Here is an 18,049-nt window from a genome sequence, read left to right on the forward strand (position 1 = left end):
CAGATGGAGGATCATGTGATCTCTCCATGAGCAATCGCCCTGCCAGGACCTTTATGATAGTATTAAAATACAGGTTGCCCCCTACTTAAGAACACTTGACTTACAGACAACCCCTAGTTACAAACGGGCCTCTGGATTTTGGTAATTTACTGTATTTTAGTCCCAGGCTACAATGATCAGCTGTAAGAGTTATCACTGTCTGTAATTTAGATTTATTATTAATCCTGGTTCTTATAACAACCCAACATTTTGAAATTAAAATCCAGTAGTCATAGAGACCAAAAAAAATTCTGGCTGGGGTTACAATTATAAAACATACAGTTTCGACTTGCATACAAATTCAACTTCAGAACAAAGGTACAGAAACCTATCTTGTACGTAACTGCCTGTATATAAGATTAATTTCTTGTCGGGACAGGGAAAAGGGGCCAAACCCATTAAGGTTTGTGTCCTGCAGGGTACAATGGATACAGATATACACATGTCTTTATAAGGCCCCTGGGTGCCATCACTGCTGCGGGTGCCTATAGTGATGCCAGTGCAACTCTCAAACCCCTTAGCAGGTAATGAGAACCTATTCACTGACATCCAAGGGGGCACAAACACTGCCCTTTGTTGTTCCCGGTACAGTGTGTGGGTATTTGGGGTATGGATCTGTCTCTCCAGCCCTAAAATTAGAGCTAAAAATAAGGGCTGCTGCTGAGGAGCCATGTTGGGCAGTTGCTAGGAAACCCTGTGGGAGGAGATATGAGTAGGTCTTTGGAGATGATGAGACGCCATTTTGTTTGATGAAACCCAGATTGAAATTGTGTGTGAGAACCAATATTTCTGACAAAAAATTGTGCTACCACTTTATCCCATGACCCTAATCCTATAATAAAGGGGACTATTCTGTTGTTTTTTGACCGTTCAAATGCCTCAGCAGGGAGAAAAACATGACACAAGAGCTTACAGTCTATGAGGATGAGAGGGTGACACAAGAGCTTACAGTCTATGAGGATGAGGGGCTGACACAAGAGCTTACAGTCTATGGGGATGAGGGGGTGACACAAGATCCTACAGTCTATAAGGATGAGGGGTTGACACAAGAGCTTACAGTCTATGAGGATGAGGAGGTGACACAAGAGCTTACAGTCTATGAGGATGAGGGGTGACACAAGAGCTTACAGTCTATGAGGATGAAGAGGAGACACAAGAGCTTACAGTCTATGAGGCTGATGGTAGGGACACAAGAGCTTACAGTCTATGAGGATGAGGGGGAGACACAAGAGCTTACAGTCTATGAGGATGAGGGGGTGACACAAGAGCTTACAGTCTATGAGGATGAGGGGGTGACACAAGAGCTTACAGTCTATGAGGATGAGGGGGTGACACAAGAGCTTACAGTCCATGAGGATGAGGGGGTGACACAAGAGCTTACAGTCTATGAGGATGAGGGGGAGACACAAGAGCTTACAGTCTATGAGGATGAGGGGGCAACACAAGAGCTTACAGTCTATGAGGATGAAGAGGAGAAACAAGAGCTTACAGTCTATGAGGATGAGGGGGAGACACAAGAGCTTACAGTCTATGAGGATGAGGGGGAGACACAAGAGCTTACAGTGTATGAGGATGAGGGGGTGACACAAGAGCTTACAGTCTATGAGGATGAAGAGGAGACAAAAGAGCTTACAGTCTATGAGGATGAGGGGGAGACACAAGAGCTTACAGTCTATGAGGATGAGGGGGAGAAACAAGAGCTTACAGTGTATGAGGATGAGGGGGAGACACAAGAGCTTACAGTGTATGAGGATGAGGGGGTGACACAAGAGCTTACAGTCTATGAGGATGAAGAGGAGACACAAGAGCTTACAGTCTATGAGGATGAGGGAGGACACAAGAGCTTACAGTCTATGAGGATGAGGGGGAGACACAAGAGCTTACAGTCTATGAGGATGAGGGGGTGACACAAGAGGTATAAGAGCTTGTACAAAGGTCCAGCCATTGGGAAAGGCATAAAATATTTTAATGAATATAAAGGAAGCTGGGGCTGCAGAGAAGCCTGGAGCTTGGAATATATCTGGTGTTTGCTGGATAACAGACAGAAGGAGGACATAAAATGGATTTGTAAAGAGAGCGTTGAAGTTTCATGCAGTTAGCGAGTGTGAAAGTCCTGCTTAAAGAGATGGCTTTTCAGAGCACGTTGGGTAATTAGCACTTAAGAATGTTTGTCCACCTGGACACAGCTTAGGTGCTAATCTAACATTCTCAGGATATCTGGGATAATATGCGTAGAATATTAAAAAATAAATAATTTCTACTGAATATGACAATGACCAATAACTTTGATGAATCGCCACCCTTCAACCTAATCCCTGTGTGTATTGCTATTACATGTTATGCATCTTGAATACCTCATATATTTTATTCACAGGGTGAACTCCAGCTCTTCCAGCTCTGAAATTAATGATAAAAGTACCAAATTATCTGACAAAACGTGTCCTTCAGAGCAAGAACCAGTGAAAGACCTTTCATGTGAATCAGAGGCCGAGTGTCCCGCGACAAGAAGCCAGCAAAATAACACGGCAGAGCCAGTGATGGAGCGGGTGGTTGAAGAACCGTACCTGCCGCCCCTGCTCCCTAATGACAAGACATTTTCCGCTAAAGTCAGTCACATTGCTGAAGACGGAACCTTATATGTCATCCAGGAGTGTTTGGGTAATACCAGTTATTAACACGACACTAATGCTTAGACTGTTTACATTCACCTGGATTGCGCTTTTTTTAAGGCAGTATTTGACAAATGGACTACAATCTAGTATAATAAATGTTATATACATCATTAAAATTTACGCATCCTGTAAAAAGTATTAAAAAATCAAATCATACAGTACAGTACTTTGCTCGGTTTTCCGAGTCTGTGCCATAGAGATGACTAGAGCTGCGACCAGCTGCTCTGTTCTTTTAGGAGAAGAACAGACCCCTGTTCTTGTGATCCTTGGATGTCCAACCACTAATCCCGTAAATTGGGACAACTACTTGACTTTTGACTTTTCATCAACTTCAACTCTTTGCATTCTTAAATAGGTGCAGCTCCACATTCTGGCATAATTGTAATTTCTCTTAAATGGTCTCTGTCACCAAATTTCACTCCCATTAAACTACCAGCCTCCTTGGGTAGGGTATGAAATGTTCTTTCTAGAATTCCCTCTTTTCTGTGAAATCTCATCTGTTTAACTATAAATAATTTTGAAAAATCGTGTCCAAAGTCATGTGCAAATTAGCTGAGAAGAGTCATATTTTATCTGAAATGAGTCAAGATGAGGCTGCAGGTAATTGTCACTTTATGCTCCCCTATTTTCGGTTAATACCTAGAAACATTCTTTTGGATATTAAAGAGTATCTTGTGTTTCATATCACATCAGGCTTGTGGTTCTGTGATAACCCGAGATACAGACAGTCAAGAAAATGGTGTGGATTTTTATCTGCAGCTCGCATTTCCAACGATGTCCGTAACTCTGTAGCTCACAGAACCACAAGCCGGATCCAATCTGAAAAAAATGAGTTTCTTATATTTGAGCATTATTATTCACTGGGGGCCCTGCAAAATATTTGTATCCCATATTCAACGATCCTTATATTTCTTCTAATGTATAATGAAACAAGAGCATCGATCATCTGATCCCAGATGTAATGAGCCTTTGGTATACAAATTATATTATGCTGTATCGGTGCTCTTGGACATGTTGTACTTACTATTTTTTTCTTTGTTTCAGAAAACGAGCTTGCCATGCTAACGCTTGAAATCCAAAATTCATTCAAATGCCTAGGTTTATTGGCACCCTATTCTTGGCAGAAAGGTGAAGGCTGTCTAGTAAATGGGTTTGATTCCATGTTATACCGAGGAAAGGTTCTTGACATACTGGGTGGAGATATGATAACGGTATGTATAGATTCTTTACAGTGCACATCTTTACATTTTAAAATATAGTGAAAATTAAATATCTATGGCTCTTCTGCAATTCTGTGATCTGCTGTAGATGATCTTCCTCCTACATTGTGTCTTGAGCTCCTGTAGTTCTCTATACAGCGTTGTAAGCTGCTGTATACAGTCTTCCAAAACACTGGACAGTGATGTGCTGTTAATGATTTTCCCCTATGCTGTGACGTGAGTTCCTGTAAATCAGAGGTGTCAAACTCATTTTCACAGAGGGCACATCAGCCTTGTGGTTGCCCAAAAAGGGCCAAAATGTAATTTATTGCTGCATAAATGTATCTACGCAAGCTGTTTAGTAGTTACATTTAGGGCTCATGCACACTGACGTATACCCGTCCGTAGCTGTACGGGCACACATCGGGCGTGCTGTCGCCCTTCCTCTCTCCATAGAGAATAGAGCCACACCACACGTTCTTACGGCCAATGATAGAGAACGCTGCGGATGCTATAGACAACTATGGGGGATGTATATACGTCCCCCATATGTTAGAGTGCTTGGACCTTTATACTGATTTGTAATGCGCTGCAGAATTTGATGGTGCTATAGAAAGATTATTATTATACCGCATTACCATTACAGTCCTTCATCTGAAGGTAACCACACAGCTGAACATATTGTTTAAAAAAAAAAAAAAAAGACCTGAGACACCAACATGGGGCACATTGGGGCTTATTTACTAAGGGTCCGGGGATCGCATTTCTGTCGGGTTTTCCGACGTTTATGTGGATCGCACTGCCGGAATTGGTAGTAAGCAAGCGATTGTGTTGCACGTGATCGGATTTTGGCGCAATCGTGCCAGTTTTCATGCGTCACAAATCGGGGGCGGGGCGTCAGGCAATCCAAACCGCAGGATTTAACTTGTGTCTCAAGACATGCACTTACATACACCGGGAGGAAGATTGTGAACTCCGTCGGACTCGAGCGGGGAGCGACACATGCAGGATATCGGACGCACGATCTTAGTGAATTGCGGCACAGTGCACTTTCGGGAACTCCTCCGGATCAGGTAAGTAAATGTGCGCCACTGTGCGGTGATCATCTGGTATTGCTGATCTTCACATACAATGTTTTGTGACCTCCTGTAGATGATCTGCTCTCTATCCCGTGATGATACCCTGTTTCCTGTGTCCTAAAATAGGACATCCCCCGAAAATAAGATCTAGTAGAATTTTGTTCAAGCTTAGAAATATAAGGCCTCCCCTGCCATTGCAGCAGCTCCCCCGTGTTGTACATTAGTATTAGTAGATCATTTAGATACCACAAGAGGTTGTGACATGCGGGAAGAAATCGTGGGATAAAATATGACTGTTGGGATGCAAATGTGCAGCTACCTGGACAAGAAGTGCTGACAAGAAGGGGGATCATTTAAAGAAAGTGCCATTGCTAAACATGAGAGATTGGGGGCCAATGATTCCAATAGAAATGTAGTCACAAGAATTTCAGCATGAAATAAGTTTGGAGAGTTATAAGGATGTTAGAGAAGTAGATTTCTTTGTCCAACAATAAATGCAAATTATTTTTCATGGAAATATACGACATCCCCTGAAAATAAGACCTAGCACCTGTTTAGGAGCAAAAATTAATGTAAGACACTGGGGCAGATTTATTTAGCCGGTCCAGTCGCATTCCAGCGGCGGGTTCTCCGACGCTGATTTGGGTCCGGCCCGGGATTCACTAAGGTTCACTGGAATTCACCAGAGTTCAGCTTCTATTTCTTGGTGCAGGTAAGCATGTGTCAAGCGACACTTTTTTTTTTTTTTTAAATATCGCGTTTTTTCCAATTTCTGTCGCATGCAACCCGGTGCGGTTGCGCCAAAATCCCGGTGGAAATCGTCGGGATACCAGTTCGGTATTCGGACCCTTAGTAAATGAGCCCCACTGTCTTATTTTCAGGGAAACAGGGTAGCTACTGCACACAGTCTTGCACAACACTTTACAGTGATCTGCTGTAGATTACGTATCTTTCCCCTACATTGTCCTGTAAATAGTCTTCTCTCTTTGCTGCTAGATGCCCACAGATAAATGGAGCGGATAGTGGCTGCAGTCTTACCTTACAGAGAGCCGCTTTGAGTAATTATGTACAGGACAGTAAAAAACAACATGCACTGTAAGGCAGAGATTATAATCTTACACATTGACAGCCACAACCTAAGGAAAAGCCATCGGTGTAAAATGAAGAAAGACGCCTTTTAGCACATTTTTATATGTTTATCTTTTCTCTTTGTCTCATTTTGTAGGTGCAGTATGAAGATTACGGAATTACAGAAAAACTTCCAAAATGCCACCTCTATCCATCTGTGTATAATCCACACATTCCACGGTTTTGTATACCTTGCCAGCTGAATGATATTCTCCCTGTAAGTGCTTATTAGTAACCATGTCCTCCACATTCCTATAAGATGATCAATGAATAACTTTTTCAGCGTTAAAGGGTAGCTTTAATTCTAGAACAACATTTCACAAATAAGAGCTTTAGTTGTATGTAAAGTCTTCTAACCTGGTAGCGTATATCACCTGAGCCACGCGAGCCTCGTTATTAATTTTGCCACATTTCATATAAAATCCAGGGTAAAAATACTGGTCGCCTACCCGTAGAGTAGGACATCAATATCCAAATGGCTTAACACCTCAGAATGGGTCGTGCATCCCTCTTCTAGGCTTTTAGTTGAGATGAATGTGTGCTGCACTTTTTGTACATGCTCAGTACTGAAGCTTCTCCGCTTCAGATCAGAGGAATAAGGCAGTGGGAAGGAATGTCTCTACATCTGAGTCACTGCATCTTGACTTTAGTTCAAATGGGAACTCATCTGCTGTAACCTGGTCTGACCACACGACAAAGAATGGAGCTGTCTGCTTACCATCTACTAAAAACAGCTAATCTATGCTGGGCCTTGTATCCCACCAATCTAATAATGAAGACCTTATCTGTGGATATTTTCAATTATTTTACTGAAAATAAATCCCTTTGATGGCAAATTTTTTTTTTTCGAAACTGCGTTTTAATATTTATTGTTTGATTTATCAGGTCGGTGACCATTGGCAGCCGGATGCAATTCAGCTTCTTAAAGAACTTCTGTCGGAGAGAATTGTCACCATTCGTGTTGTGGTATTTATTCTTTTTTTTTTTGTGTATTAGGGTTTATTGGGTTTATTGAGTCTACTGGAGGGCACTTAGGGCAAAGTTGCAAAAACATGGTGTTTAGAAGAGTTGTCTTAGACTGTAAGTAAAGAGGCTGCATAGCTCTAATATCTGAATAACAAGTCTTTTGGGTATTGGATATGCTTTAGTTGAAACATCCAAAGAGAATCACTATAGTGAAAACCCCCTAAATTCTAGAGAAGCCCTTCCTACAGTTCTCTAGTTAATTGTTTTCTGGGGTATTGGGGCTAACAGTCATTGGGGCTCATTTACTAAGAGGCTGAATCGCCGGGTTTACCGAATATTACCGTTTTGCGCCGTTTGTCCCTGAATTGCCCCGGGTTTTTTGCGAACGCGATCGGATGGTATCGCATCGGCGCCAGCTTGCATGCAACGGAAATCGGGGGTATTTTTTAAAAAAATGTGTCGCAAGATCAGCACTTACATGCACCAAGGAGAAGAAGGTGAACTTCTGCGAGCAGCGACACCTGGTGGACATCGGGCGCATGACCTTAGTGAATCCCGGAAGAACCCGAATCCTCGTCGGAGAACGTGTCACTGGATTGCGACTGGACTGGGTAAGTAAATGAGCCCCATTGTCCTTTGATGCAGAAGTATTTCTTGATTGCATCAGGCATCTGATCGCCAGGGAAGCTGTAAATCAGATGCACCCACCCTCCCCAGCCCCTGATTTATACAGCTGAAATCCTTGAATACTAACTCATAATTTCACGTAACACTTAACATTCCGCAGGAGTCTCCAGACGATTCTCGTGGTATTGCATCTGTTCATATATATTGTGGAGGTGCTTCAGTCTCTGCTATTTTGGAGCTGTACAACCATGGAATTCGCGTAGGTTGCGAGAAAAACAACAACGCAGTAAGTCGCTATAGTGTATGGTGCGCTTTTAAGTGGTTGTTTTCATTATTGAATTAAAAAAAATAATAATAATTATAATACACTAGGTATACACTGCAGTTCAACAACGTCATTACTACTGTAACATAAAAATAATTGTCCCATGTGGTAATAACTGTTAGGACACAATTTTTTTTTTTATTATAGTTTTGCGGTGCAAAAAAAAAAAGGAACAATATTCATAAAAACCTAGGACTCTTTTAGCTACTCCTTATTCTATACTGGAAAACTGATTTGCATATTTTCCCAGAATTCCCCAATGGAGCATCCAGGGCTATAAGTCTCCACACGCCTATAAGGCAGGTTTAATTGGCAAAGTCTCCGTTAAGGAAGACTCTTTCTTCCCAACTGCCTGTAATACACAGGCAGTTTCAGATCACTCCTAAAGACATGTCCTGTAGTCTGATACAGACCCCCTGATGACGTCACTAAAAGCAACAATCTTCCCAAGGTTGCGCGTGTTACCGCTGGGTGTTTGATGCATGATACAGCAAACCCCAAGTCTGTATGAAGAGGGATCACCCCGTGATCATACATCCTTAACAGCTCCACTATGTACAGGGGTTAATCTATACTCTAGCTCCTTTCAGGGTCCTAGTGCCCAGTTGTTCCTTCATATATGAGTTTGATGGCTTTATATCGAAGGCAAACTGTTCCACCGTCATTGCTGGATTTATATAACTGTCTCTAAGATCTTAGATCTATGGAACATCTTACTCCTCTTCTTCGCCATACCACTGACAAATTTAACGAAACCTGGACATGCTGGGACACCTTTTGACGTTCTTTGATTACATAGTGCCACTGATCACTATACCATGTTTCTATTTCTTTGGTGTGTAAATATAACATTGAATATCTCTGGTTCTGGGGGCTGGGCATATGATACATGTATCAACGGCAATGTATTTTCACACTTTATCTGCAGGCTTTATCTACAGGCCAATATCCAAATCAATTCTCTATTTATTTCAGGAGATGAACTGTAGTATAGACATTCCTCTCGAGAAAATTTGGAAAAACGATTTTGAGGTAAATTGTTATTTTAGACTTTTAGCCAAATTACTCTATTGTCTAACTTGGAATTGGAAATTGATTCAACTGTATTAATTGATAATTCCCGCTGCCCCCGTCCCCTACAATAATGTGGACACACAGATGACAAACACAGACAAAATAAGATATGTGTAGTAATAGTCATAAGAAAAATATATACCGTATATACCCGAATATAAACCAAGGCACCTAATTTTATCACGAAATACTGGGGAAACATTGACTCAAGTATAAGCCTAGGATGTGAAATACAGCAACTACTCTTAAATAAAAGCAGCCTCCACTCATTAATGAAATGCCCAGCATGGCCCCCTTAATAATATAATATAATTCCTGGATCAACATCAAATTAACAAAATGTTTTGTTCCCATACCTTGTGATATTTTTGGTCTCCATAAAGGCCTCTCTTACACATGTACAAAGTATCAGCCATTACAACATCCTGTGGCTGAGAGATCCATAGTCTCACCGCTCTTACAGTAAAGAATCATCGTCTAGGAATCTCCTCACAGATTTCATACTAATAATATGTGTAATACTTGTGTATTTGAACTTATTTTGTAGGATTTGCTGAAAAATGACATGGAAACTCCTTTACTGCCCATGTACTCTACAGAAGCTTTACCCCCTCCTGGAGAACTCTGCAAGGTGAAAGTCACGCACCTCGAAACACCTGACATTGTAAGTGCATCATCTATTAAACAACATTATATCACCAGGTTACTTTTTGGGACGTTTCGCCATCTGGTTATATAAAATGACCCTTCTTTCCATTTGTTTTTATTTTAGGATTGTAGATTTTTCTAATTTAACCCCTTCAGGATGCAGCCAGTTTATACCGTTTCTCAGCTTATTTTTTTTTTTTTTTTGTAATCTGACATTTGTTGCTTTATATGGTTATACATTTTGAACACTTTAACTTACCACAATGATTTTGTGATTGTTTTTACATGACACACAGTACGTCAACGTTCAAATGTCTTGCGGTTTTTTTTGGGGGGGGGGGTTCAGAAATTCGTCATTTCAAAATCTGTACTGATCTGTTTTACCACCGAAATGAGATGCTTTTGTATTTCACATATCTCAACTTTATATTTTCACAAGTCCTTTTATTGGTATAGGGTGGTGGACATCTTACAAAGCGAACAGAGAATTTCTGTTTTTTTTCACAAAATTTCTACATTAAAATTTTGGGGATAAAATTTTTTCTTTTTTTTTTTTAAATGAGTTTAAAATATAAAGTATTTGAATCCCCCTTTGACACCATCCTCCCGCCCCCATTTTCAAAATGACACCCCTCAAACTACTAGAAACAGCTTTTAGGAAGTTTTTAAACTTTTGCCCGCTGCGTAATCTTTAAAACACACTTAAATTTAGAATGGTCTAATTTTGTCCGTTGTACATTCATTTAGCCCTAAAATTTACACATTCCTAAAATATAAAAAGAGAAAACCCATCTTAAAATATTTTATGCATTTTCTCCCGAAAACCCCCTACATGTGGCCATTGCTTGTTTTATGAGCGCACAGCGAGGCAACGTAGGGAAGGAGCGCCATGCAGCTGCCAGTTTCATCCTATAGAACTTAGTAGATTTTAGTTTCCTCATTGCCCCCTTTTGTAGGCTATAAAATTTTAGTTTCTAATGGGGCCACATGCATTCCATTGATACTATTTTTGGGTTGTTATGCCCTATTGTTGAAAATGTATTAACTTTTTTGGGGAACGAAGGCGTAGAAATGCATCAATTCTGTCATCGTTTTTTTTATTTTGGTGTTCACTGTATAGCCTAATAAACATGTTATCTTTATTCTGTGGCTCAATGCGATGACGTGGATACCAGACTTAGATATATTTTTTCTTGCGCTTTACTAAACTTATAAACTAAATCCTAGTGTGGGAAAAAAAATCTGTCATTCTTGTATCGCGTCCTCCAAGTGGCATAACATTTTACATTTATTTGGTTACGGAGCTGATTGATGGTTTGTTTTTTTGCGGGATATGTGAACTTTGCACCAGTATCATTCTGGATTAGATATGCATTTTTGATAACTTTTTATTGCATTTTTGTGAAATGAAATCCGTAAAAATCATAATTTTTGGTGGGCTTTTGAAAAATATTTTTTACAACGTTCCTTGTGCAGGTTCAATAATGATTTATTTTTATTTTATGGGTCGTTACGAATGCAGTGATACTATATGTATGGAGATTGTGTTATGATTTTGACCCTTTTCACATTATATGTAATTTTATGTGTTAATGGGGATTTGGTGCATTTTTATTAATTTATTAATTTTTTTTTTTATTGAATCACATTTTTAAAAAAACTTTTTTATTACTTCCACAATGGGACATGAACAAGCAATCATCTGATTGCTTGTTCGTGATAATACCCTGCAATACTGAAGCACAAGCATAGGCTGACACTGCCTTAAATATACCGTCACAAACATGACCTTACAGGCACTGCAGGTCATTGTATAGGGAGGAGGCGGAGATAAGCTGTGACATCATCTATTGTCAGTAGTGATGTAATGATGGGTCAGTGTTATCTATATAGAAGTCATTGTACAGGGAGGGGGAGGAGATAAGCTGTGACATCATCTATTGTCAGTAGTGATGTAATGATGGGTCAGTGTTATCTGTATAGAGGTCATTGTACAGGGGGGGTGGAGATAAGCTGTGACATCATCTATTGTCAGTAGTGATGTAATGATGGGTCAGTGTTATCTATATAGAAGTCATTGTACAGGGAGGGGGAGGAGATAAGCTGTGACATCATCTATTGTCAGTAGTGATGTAATGATGGGTCAGTGTTATCTATATAGAAGTCATTGTACAGGGAGGGGGAGGAGATAAGCTGTGACATCATCTATTGTCAGTAGTGATGTAATGATGGGTCAGTGTTATCTATATAGAAGTCATTGTACAGGGAGGGGGAGGAGATAAGCTGTGACATCATCTATTGTCAGTAGTGATGTAATGATGGGTCAGTGTTATCTGTATAGAGGTCATTGTACAGGGGGGGTGGAGATAAGCTGTGACATCATCTATTGTCAGTAGTGATGTAATGATGGGTCAGTGTTATCTATATAGATGTCATTGTACAGGGAGGGGGAGGAGATAAGCTGTGACATCATCTATTGTCAGTAGTGATGTAATGATGGGTCAGTGTTATCTATATAGAGGTCATTGTACAGGGAGGGGGAGGAGATAAGCTGTGACATCATCTATTGTCAGTAGTGATGTAATGATGGATCAGTGTTATCTGTATAGAGGTCATTGTACAGGGAGGAGGAGATAAGCTGTGACATCATCTATTGTCAGTAGTGATGTAATGATGGGTCAGCGTTATCTGTATAGAGGTCATTGTACAGGGAGGGGGAGGAGATAAGCTGTGACATCATCTATTGTCAGTAGTGATGTAATGATGGATCAGTGTTATCTGTATAGAGGTCATTGTACAAGGAGGGGGAGGAGATAAGCTGTGACATCTTCTATGGTCAGTAGTGATGTAATGATGGGTCAGTGTTATCTATATAGAGGTCATTGTACAGGGAGGGGGAGGAGATAAGCTGTGACATCCTCTATTGTCAGTAGTGATGTAATGATGGGTCAGTGTTATCTATATAGAGGTCATTGTACAGGGAGGAGGAGGAGATAAGCTGTGACATCATCTATTGTCAGTACTGATGTAATGATGGGTCAGTGCTATCTATATAGAGGTCATTGTACAGGGAGGAGGAGGAGATAAGCTGTGACATCATCTATTATCAGTAGTGATGTAATGATGGGTCAGTGTTATCTATATAGAGGTCATTGTGCAGGGAGGAGGAGGAGATGATCTGTGACATCATCTATTGTCAGTAGTGATGTAATGATGGGTCAGTGTTATCTATATAGAGGTCATTGTACAGGGAGGGGGATGAGATAAGCTTTGACATCATCTATTATCAGTAGTGATGTAATGATGGGTCAGTGTTATCTATATAGAGGTCATTGTACAGGGAGGGGGAGGAGATAAGCTGTGACATCATCTATTGTCAGTAGTGATGTAATGATGGGTCAGTGTTATCTATATAGAGGTCATTGTACAGGGAGGGGGAGGAGATAAGCTGTGACATCATCTATTGTCAGTAGTGATGTAATGATGGGTCAGTGTTATCTATATAGAGGTCATTGTACAGGGAGGAGGAGATAAGCTGTGACATCACCTATTGTCAGTAGTGATGTAAAGATGTTTTCTATAGAGGCGTTCTCTTTTATTCCACCTGAAGGTGACTTCTGCATCAAAAATGCTTTTAAAAAAAATTAATTAAATATAGTTAGTGGTGTGTAGTAAATAGGTTGATATAAAAAGAAACCTATTTTATGGATAGACCATCAGCATTAAAGTTGTCCCGTTTCAGGAAATCATTGATATGGTTATATGGATATCTAATAAGTTGTACAATTTTCCAATATACTTTCTGTATCAATTCCTCATGGTTTTCTAGCTTGCTGCCCGGCTATACGAAGCTTCATTGTTAACCTCCTATGAATAAACTCGCTCCCTGGTCATGTGATGTCACATAGGGGCACGCCTTGATATATACCTGGTCATGTGATGTCACACAGGTGCATGCCTAGTTATTTCCCTGGTCATTTGACGTCACACAGGTGCATGCCTCGTTATGTTCCTGGTTATGTGATATCACACAGGTGCACAGCTTGTTATATCCCTGCTTATGGGATGTCACACAGGTGCACAACTCGTTAAATCCCTGCTCATGTGATGTCACACAGGTGCACGCCTCGTTATATGCCTGCAGATGCGAAGTCACACAGGTGCACGCCTCGTTATACCCATGGTCATGCAATGTCACACAAGTGCACCGCTTGTTATATCCCTGGTCATGTGATGTCACACAGGTGCACGTCTCATTTTATCAAAAAGCTTATCACCCGACCAACAGCCATGCAGGCGCATGGCTCGTTCTACGAGCTTTTTGATAAAGCAAGCCATGCACCTGTGTGACATCACATGACCACATGACCAGGGAGCAGTTTATATCTACTAATAAGTAACTAATGAAGCTTTCTATAGTTTAGCCGATAGAATGAGAACAAGCAGAGATCTAGAGGAAAACAATTATTTGCTAAAAGTGGACAACCATCAATTATTTGGTTTTACCAAATGTTTTCCTTTTTTTTTTTTAGGTCTGGATCTGTATTCTACAAAAATGTCACAGTGATGCCTCTGGGGATGATGTCTGTGATCCTCTAACATCCATCCGTGACAAAGTCAACTCTGAAGTGAATGAGTTGCGACACGTGACAGATTTTAGAACAGGTTGGGGGTGTTCATCCCGTGTCTAGTGGATACATGTGACTGTCATATGTTAGTGAGATGCTGACTCCTCTCCCTCTCTCCACAGCTATGCCGTGTCTTGCAGTTTACACAGACGGTTTGATACATAGAGCAAAATTACAGTCCATTAAATCTTACGACCCTGTCACTTGTGTTGTGGAATTTGTCGACTATGGATCTACAAAAGTACTGGATACCAGCGGGTAATGAGATACATGGTACATTCTTGAAAGTTGTTTTGGGTAGAGTAAGACCGGACTGAAAATTTATCACATACAGTAACAAGGCCAATCACTGACAATTGCATATAAAAGTGTGTATATATATATATATATATATATATATATATATGTATATATATATTATAAGAAATAAAGTACAAAATATCACAAGCTAAACAGAAACAGTCCAATTGCGAGTAGGGTAACAAGCACCTGGACGCCAGTACCTTATGGTAAGACCCTGATAGCAGACCAGCACACAAAGAAATGTACGTATCTGGTATAAGAGCACACAGTGAGGGACGTATAAGATCAACTGTGTGTGTATAGAACAGGTAACCCGGGCGTTTTACTATTACTTTACTATTACTATATTAACATTAATTATTAAGTTAAACGCATTGCAATATATACGGTAAGAGGCGTGAGGTGAGGCATTGTAATGCTGGTGGACCTGCTGTGACTCCACGTGTTTTTTCCTTAGTATATTTCAGCTTCCTCTTTCACTTATTGAGTATCCAGCAAAAGCGATCAAAGTGAAATTGGCCGGATTTAAGCCTCCGAAAGAGGACTTTGAAACCCAGAGAGTCCCGTACTGCCCAAAGTGGAGCATGAGAGCGCTGACCGAGATGATGGACTTAGTGGCAGAAAAGACCTTCTCTGTTGCTTGCATTGTAAGGGTATTTCACACCACATGAGGAATTGTGAACCTTAGTAAATTAGCTCCACACCCTGAATTCAGTGTTCCTGAATAAGAGGCAACTGGATAGAATTTAAAGTGTAACCGTCATTCTGAACAAAAAAAAAAATAAAATACATAATTCTGCTCCAGGTGTCCCTGGGAATCATTCCTCAAAGTATTGTGCCTTTCGGTCCTCATTTAGTATCTTTTTTGGCCCAGAGCAACCAGGGTTTCCAGCTCTCAAAAACCTACAATTAGCAAGATGGAGGGACGGAGCCTGCCTCCTGTCACCTCATCACAAGCGCCTGCTGCTGACCAATGACACCAGAGCTATCCATGTCATATCTGTATATCTATCTTTCATATCTATCTTTCATATCTATCTATCTCTTATATCTATCTATCTTCTGTCTATCTATCTGTCTATCTCTCATATCTATCTGTCTATCTCGTATATCTGTCTATCTCGTATATCTATCTGTCTATCTCGTATATCTATCTGTCTATCTCGTATATCTATCTGTCTATCTCGTATATCTATCTGTCTATCTCGTATATCTATCTGTCTATCTCGTATATCTGTCTATCTCGTATATCTATCTGTCTATCTCGTATATCTATCTGTCTATCTCGTATATCTATCTGTCTATCTCGTATATCTGTCTATCTCGTATATCTATCTGTCTATCTCGTATATCTGTCTATCTCGTATATCTATCTGTCTATCTCGTATATCTATCTGTCTATCTCGTATATCTATCTGTCTATCTCGTATATCTATCTGTCTATCTCGTATATCTATCTGTCTATCTCGTATATCTGTCTATCTCGTATATCTATCTGTCTATCTCGTATATCTGTCTATCTATCTCTCAAATCTATCTATCTCTCATATCTATCTATCTCTCATATCTATCTATCTATCTATCTATCATCTATCTCTCATATCTATCATCTATCTATCATCTATCTATCTCTCATATCTATCTATCTATCTATCTCTCATATCTATCTATCTATCTATCTATCATCTATCTATCTCTCATATCTATCATCTATCTATCTCTCATATCTATCTATCTATCTATCTATCTATCTATCTATCTATCATCTATCTATCTCTCATATCTATCTATCTATCTATCTATCATCTATCTATCTCTCATATCTATCTAACTATCTATCATCTATCTATCTCTCATATCTATCATCTATCTATCTACGTCCAGGTAAGAAGCAGCACTCCGTAGATGGTGAAAAACTGGTGTATTTTTTCACCATATACGGAGTGCTGCCTCTTACCTGGACGTATTACTGAGACCCTTGCCAAAGGATCTACGGCTTTGCACCCACAAGAAACCTGTGCTGCTCCGACTCCTTCCCATTGTTTATCTATCTATCCATCCATCATCTACCTATCTGAGTAACACCCCAGCACATGACAGGACAGCCAGGGGCGCACCACCCATGAGGCGAGTTGAGACTTTCGTCTCAGGCGGCGCCCTCTGGTGGTCAATGAGGGCGGCATCATGCAGGTCACTGATGTCGGCAAAGAGCAGCCAGTCTGAGCCAGGACGTGTCATGATAAAATAATCATGACCATGGGATGTCCCATGGTCGTTAGTCAGTAGGAGGTAGCAGGCTCAATAGAGAGCAACATTAGTGTGGAGCCACAGAATGACTGTCAACTGTGCTGTGCAGCGCTGCAGGTGGAGTAAAAGCTGCTGCACAGCTTAGTACAGTCAGGGTCCTCCGCTTCCTTCACTCATTGATGAGGCCCCGCCCACAATTCCCGTGCCTCTGTGTACCAGGGAAGTGCTGTCAGTGGCTCCTAGGGGTCCCCTACCACCTCATGTGCAGAGGAAGCAGCCCCTCTCACAGAGGAAGCTTTTGCTGCATGACACTATCTGCTGGAGGAGACGGAACAGAGGTGAGGGGAGGAGGGAGCCAGGGGAAGAAAAGAGAGAAGAGCAGGAAGTGCTCTGAGTGTCTGCTCTGTCCTGTGCTCCCCCCTACTGCTGCAGCCTGCACTGTTATCCTGGGGTGGGAGAGACAATGTCCCTTACTGGCTGCCTGACCACCTCTAACTATCTGCAGGAGAGGTAAGTGTACAATACTGTTTGTATGTAGAGCTGTAATAAGTAGAGCTTCTGTCTGTAATGTATATGTAGAGTTTGTTTCAGTAACATGTATGTAGTGCTTGTGTCGGTAATGTATACATAGAGCTTGTGTACGAAACATGTATGTAGTGCTTGTGTCTGTAATGTATACATAGAGCTTGTGTACGTAAAATGTATGTAGTGCTTGTGTCTGTAATGTATACGTAGAGCTTGTGTACGTAACATGTATGTAGTGCTTGTGTCTGTAATGTATACTTAGAGCTTGTGTGAGTAACAGATCACGAAAATGAGGGATCCAATGGGGTCCCATAGACCTCCGTCGGATCCTACATTGCTCAGTCAGACTAATGGAGCAGACGGCTGCGCATGACCGTTCTGCTCCATTGATCTCTATGGAGCTGGCGGAGATCGGTGAGCGCATTGCTCGGCGATCTCCGTCAGCTCCATAGAGATTAATGGAGCAGAATCATCATGCCCATTCGGCTTCTCCATTAATCTGACAGAGCAACAAGGGGTCCGACGGAGGTCTATAGGACCCCGTTGGACCCCTCGTTTTCGTGATCTATGGGGGTCTCAGCTCTAAAAC

At 40.9% G+C, this 18,049-nt stretch overlaps 1 protein-coding gene across 3 annotated transcripts in view; it reads left to right on the plus strand.

The window, feature by feature from the left end:
* RNF17 (ring finger protein 17) overlaps positions 1 to 18,049 on the plus strand; it is a 77,131-nt gene that overhangs the window by 57,107 nt on the left and 1,975 nt on the right. For all 3 annotated transcript variants that reach the window (XM_072134255.1, XM_072134256.1, XM_072134257.1), the window contains exons 29-38: positions 2,414 to 2,697; positions 3,756 to 3,922; positions 6,215 to 6,334; positions 7,003 to 7,083; positions 7,871 to 7,996; positions 9,011 to 9,067; positions 9,657 to 9,773; positions 14,290 to 14,422; positions 14,508 to 14,643; positions 15,146 to 15,335. In XM_072134255.1, the coding sequence (XP_071990356.1) occupies positions 2,414 to 2,697; positions 3,756 to 3,922; positions 6,215 to 6,334; positions 7,003 to 7,083; positions 7,871 to 7,996; positions 9,011 to 9,067; positions 9,657 to 9,773; positions 14,290 to 14,422; positions 14,508 to 14,643; positions 15,146 to 15,335 (1,411 nt within the window). The remainder of the gene's footprint in view (positions 1 to 2,413; positions 2,698 to 3,755; positions 3,923 to 6,214; positions 6,335 to 7,002; positions 7,084 to 7,870; positions 7,997 to 9,010; positions 9,068 to 9,656; positions 9,774 to 14,289; positions 14,423 to 14,507; positions 14,644 to 15,145; positions 15,336 to 18,049) is intronic.

The sequence above is a fragment of the Engystomops pustulosus genome, chromosome 2 (genome assembly GCF_040894005.1).
Source record: "Engystomops pustulosus chromosome 2, aEngPut4.maternal, whole genome shotgun sequence".
In the NCBI taxonomy this organism is placed as follows: Eukaryota; Metazoa; Chordata; class Amphibia; order Anura; family Leptodactylidae; genus Engystomops; species Engystomops pustulosus.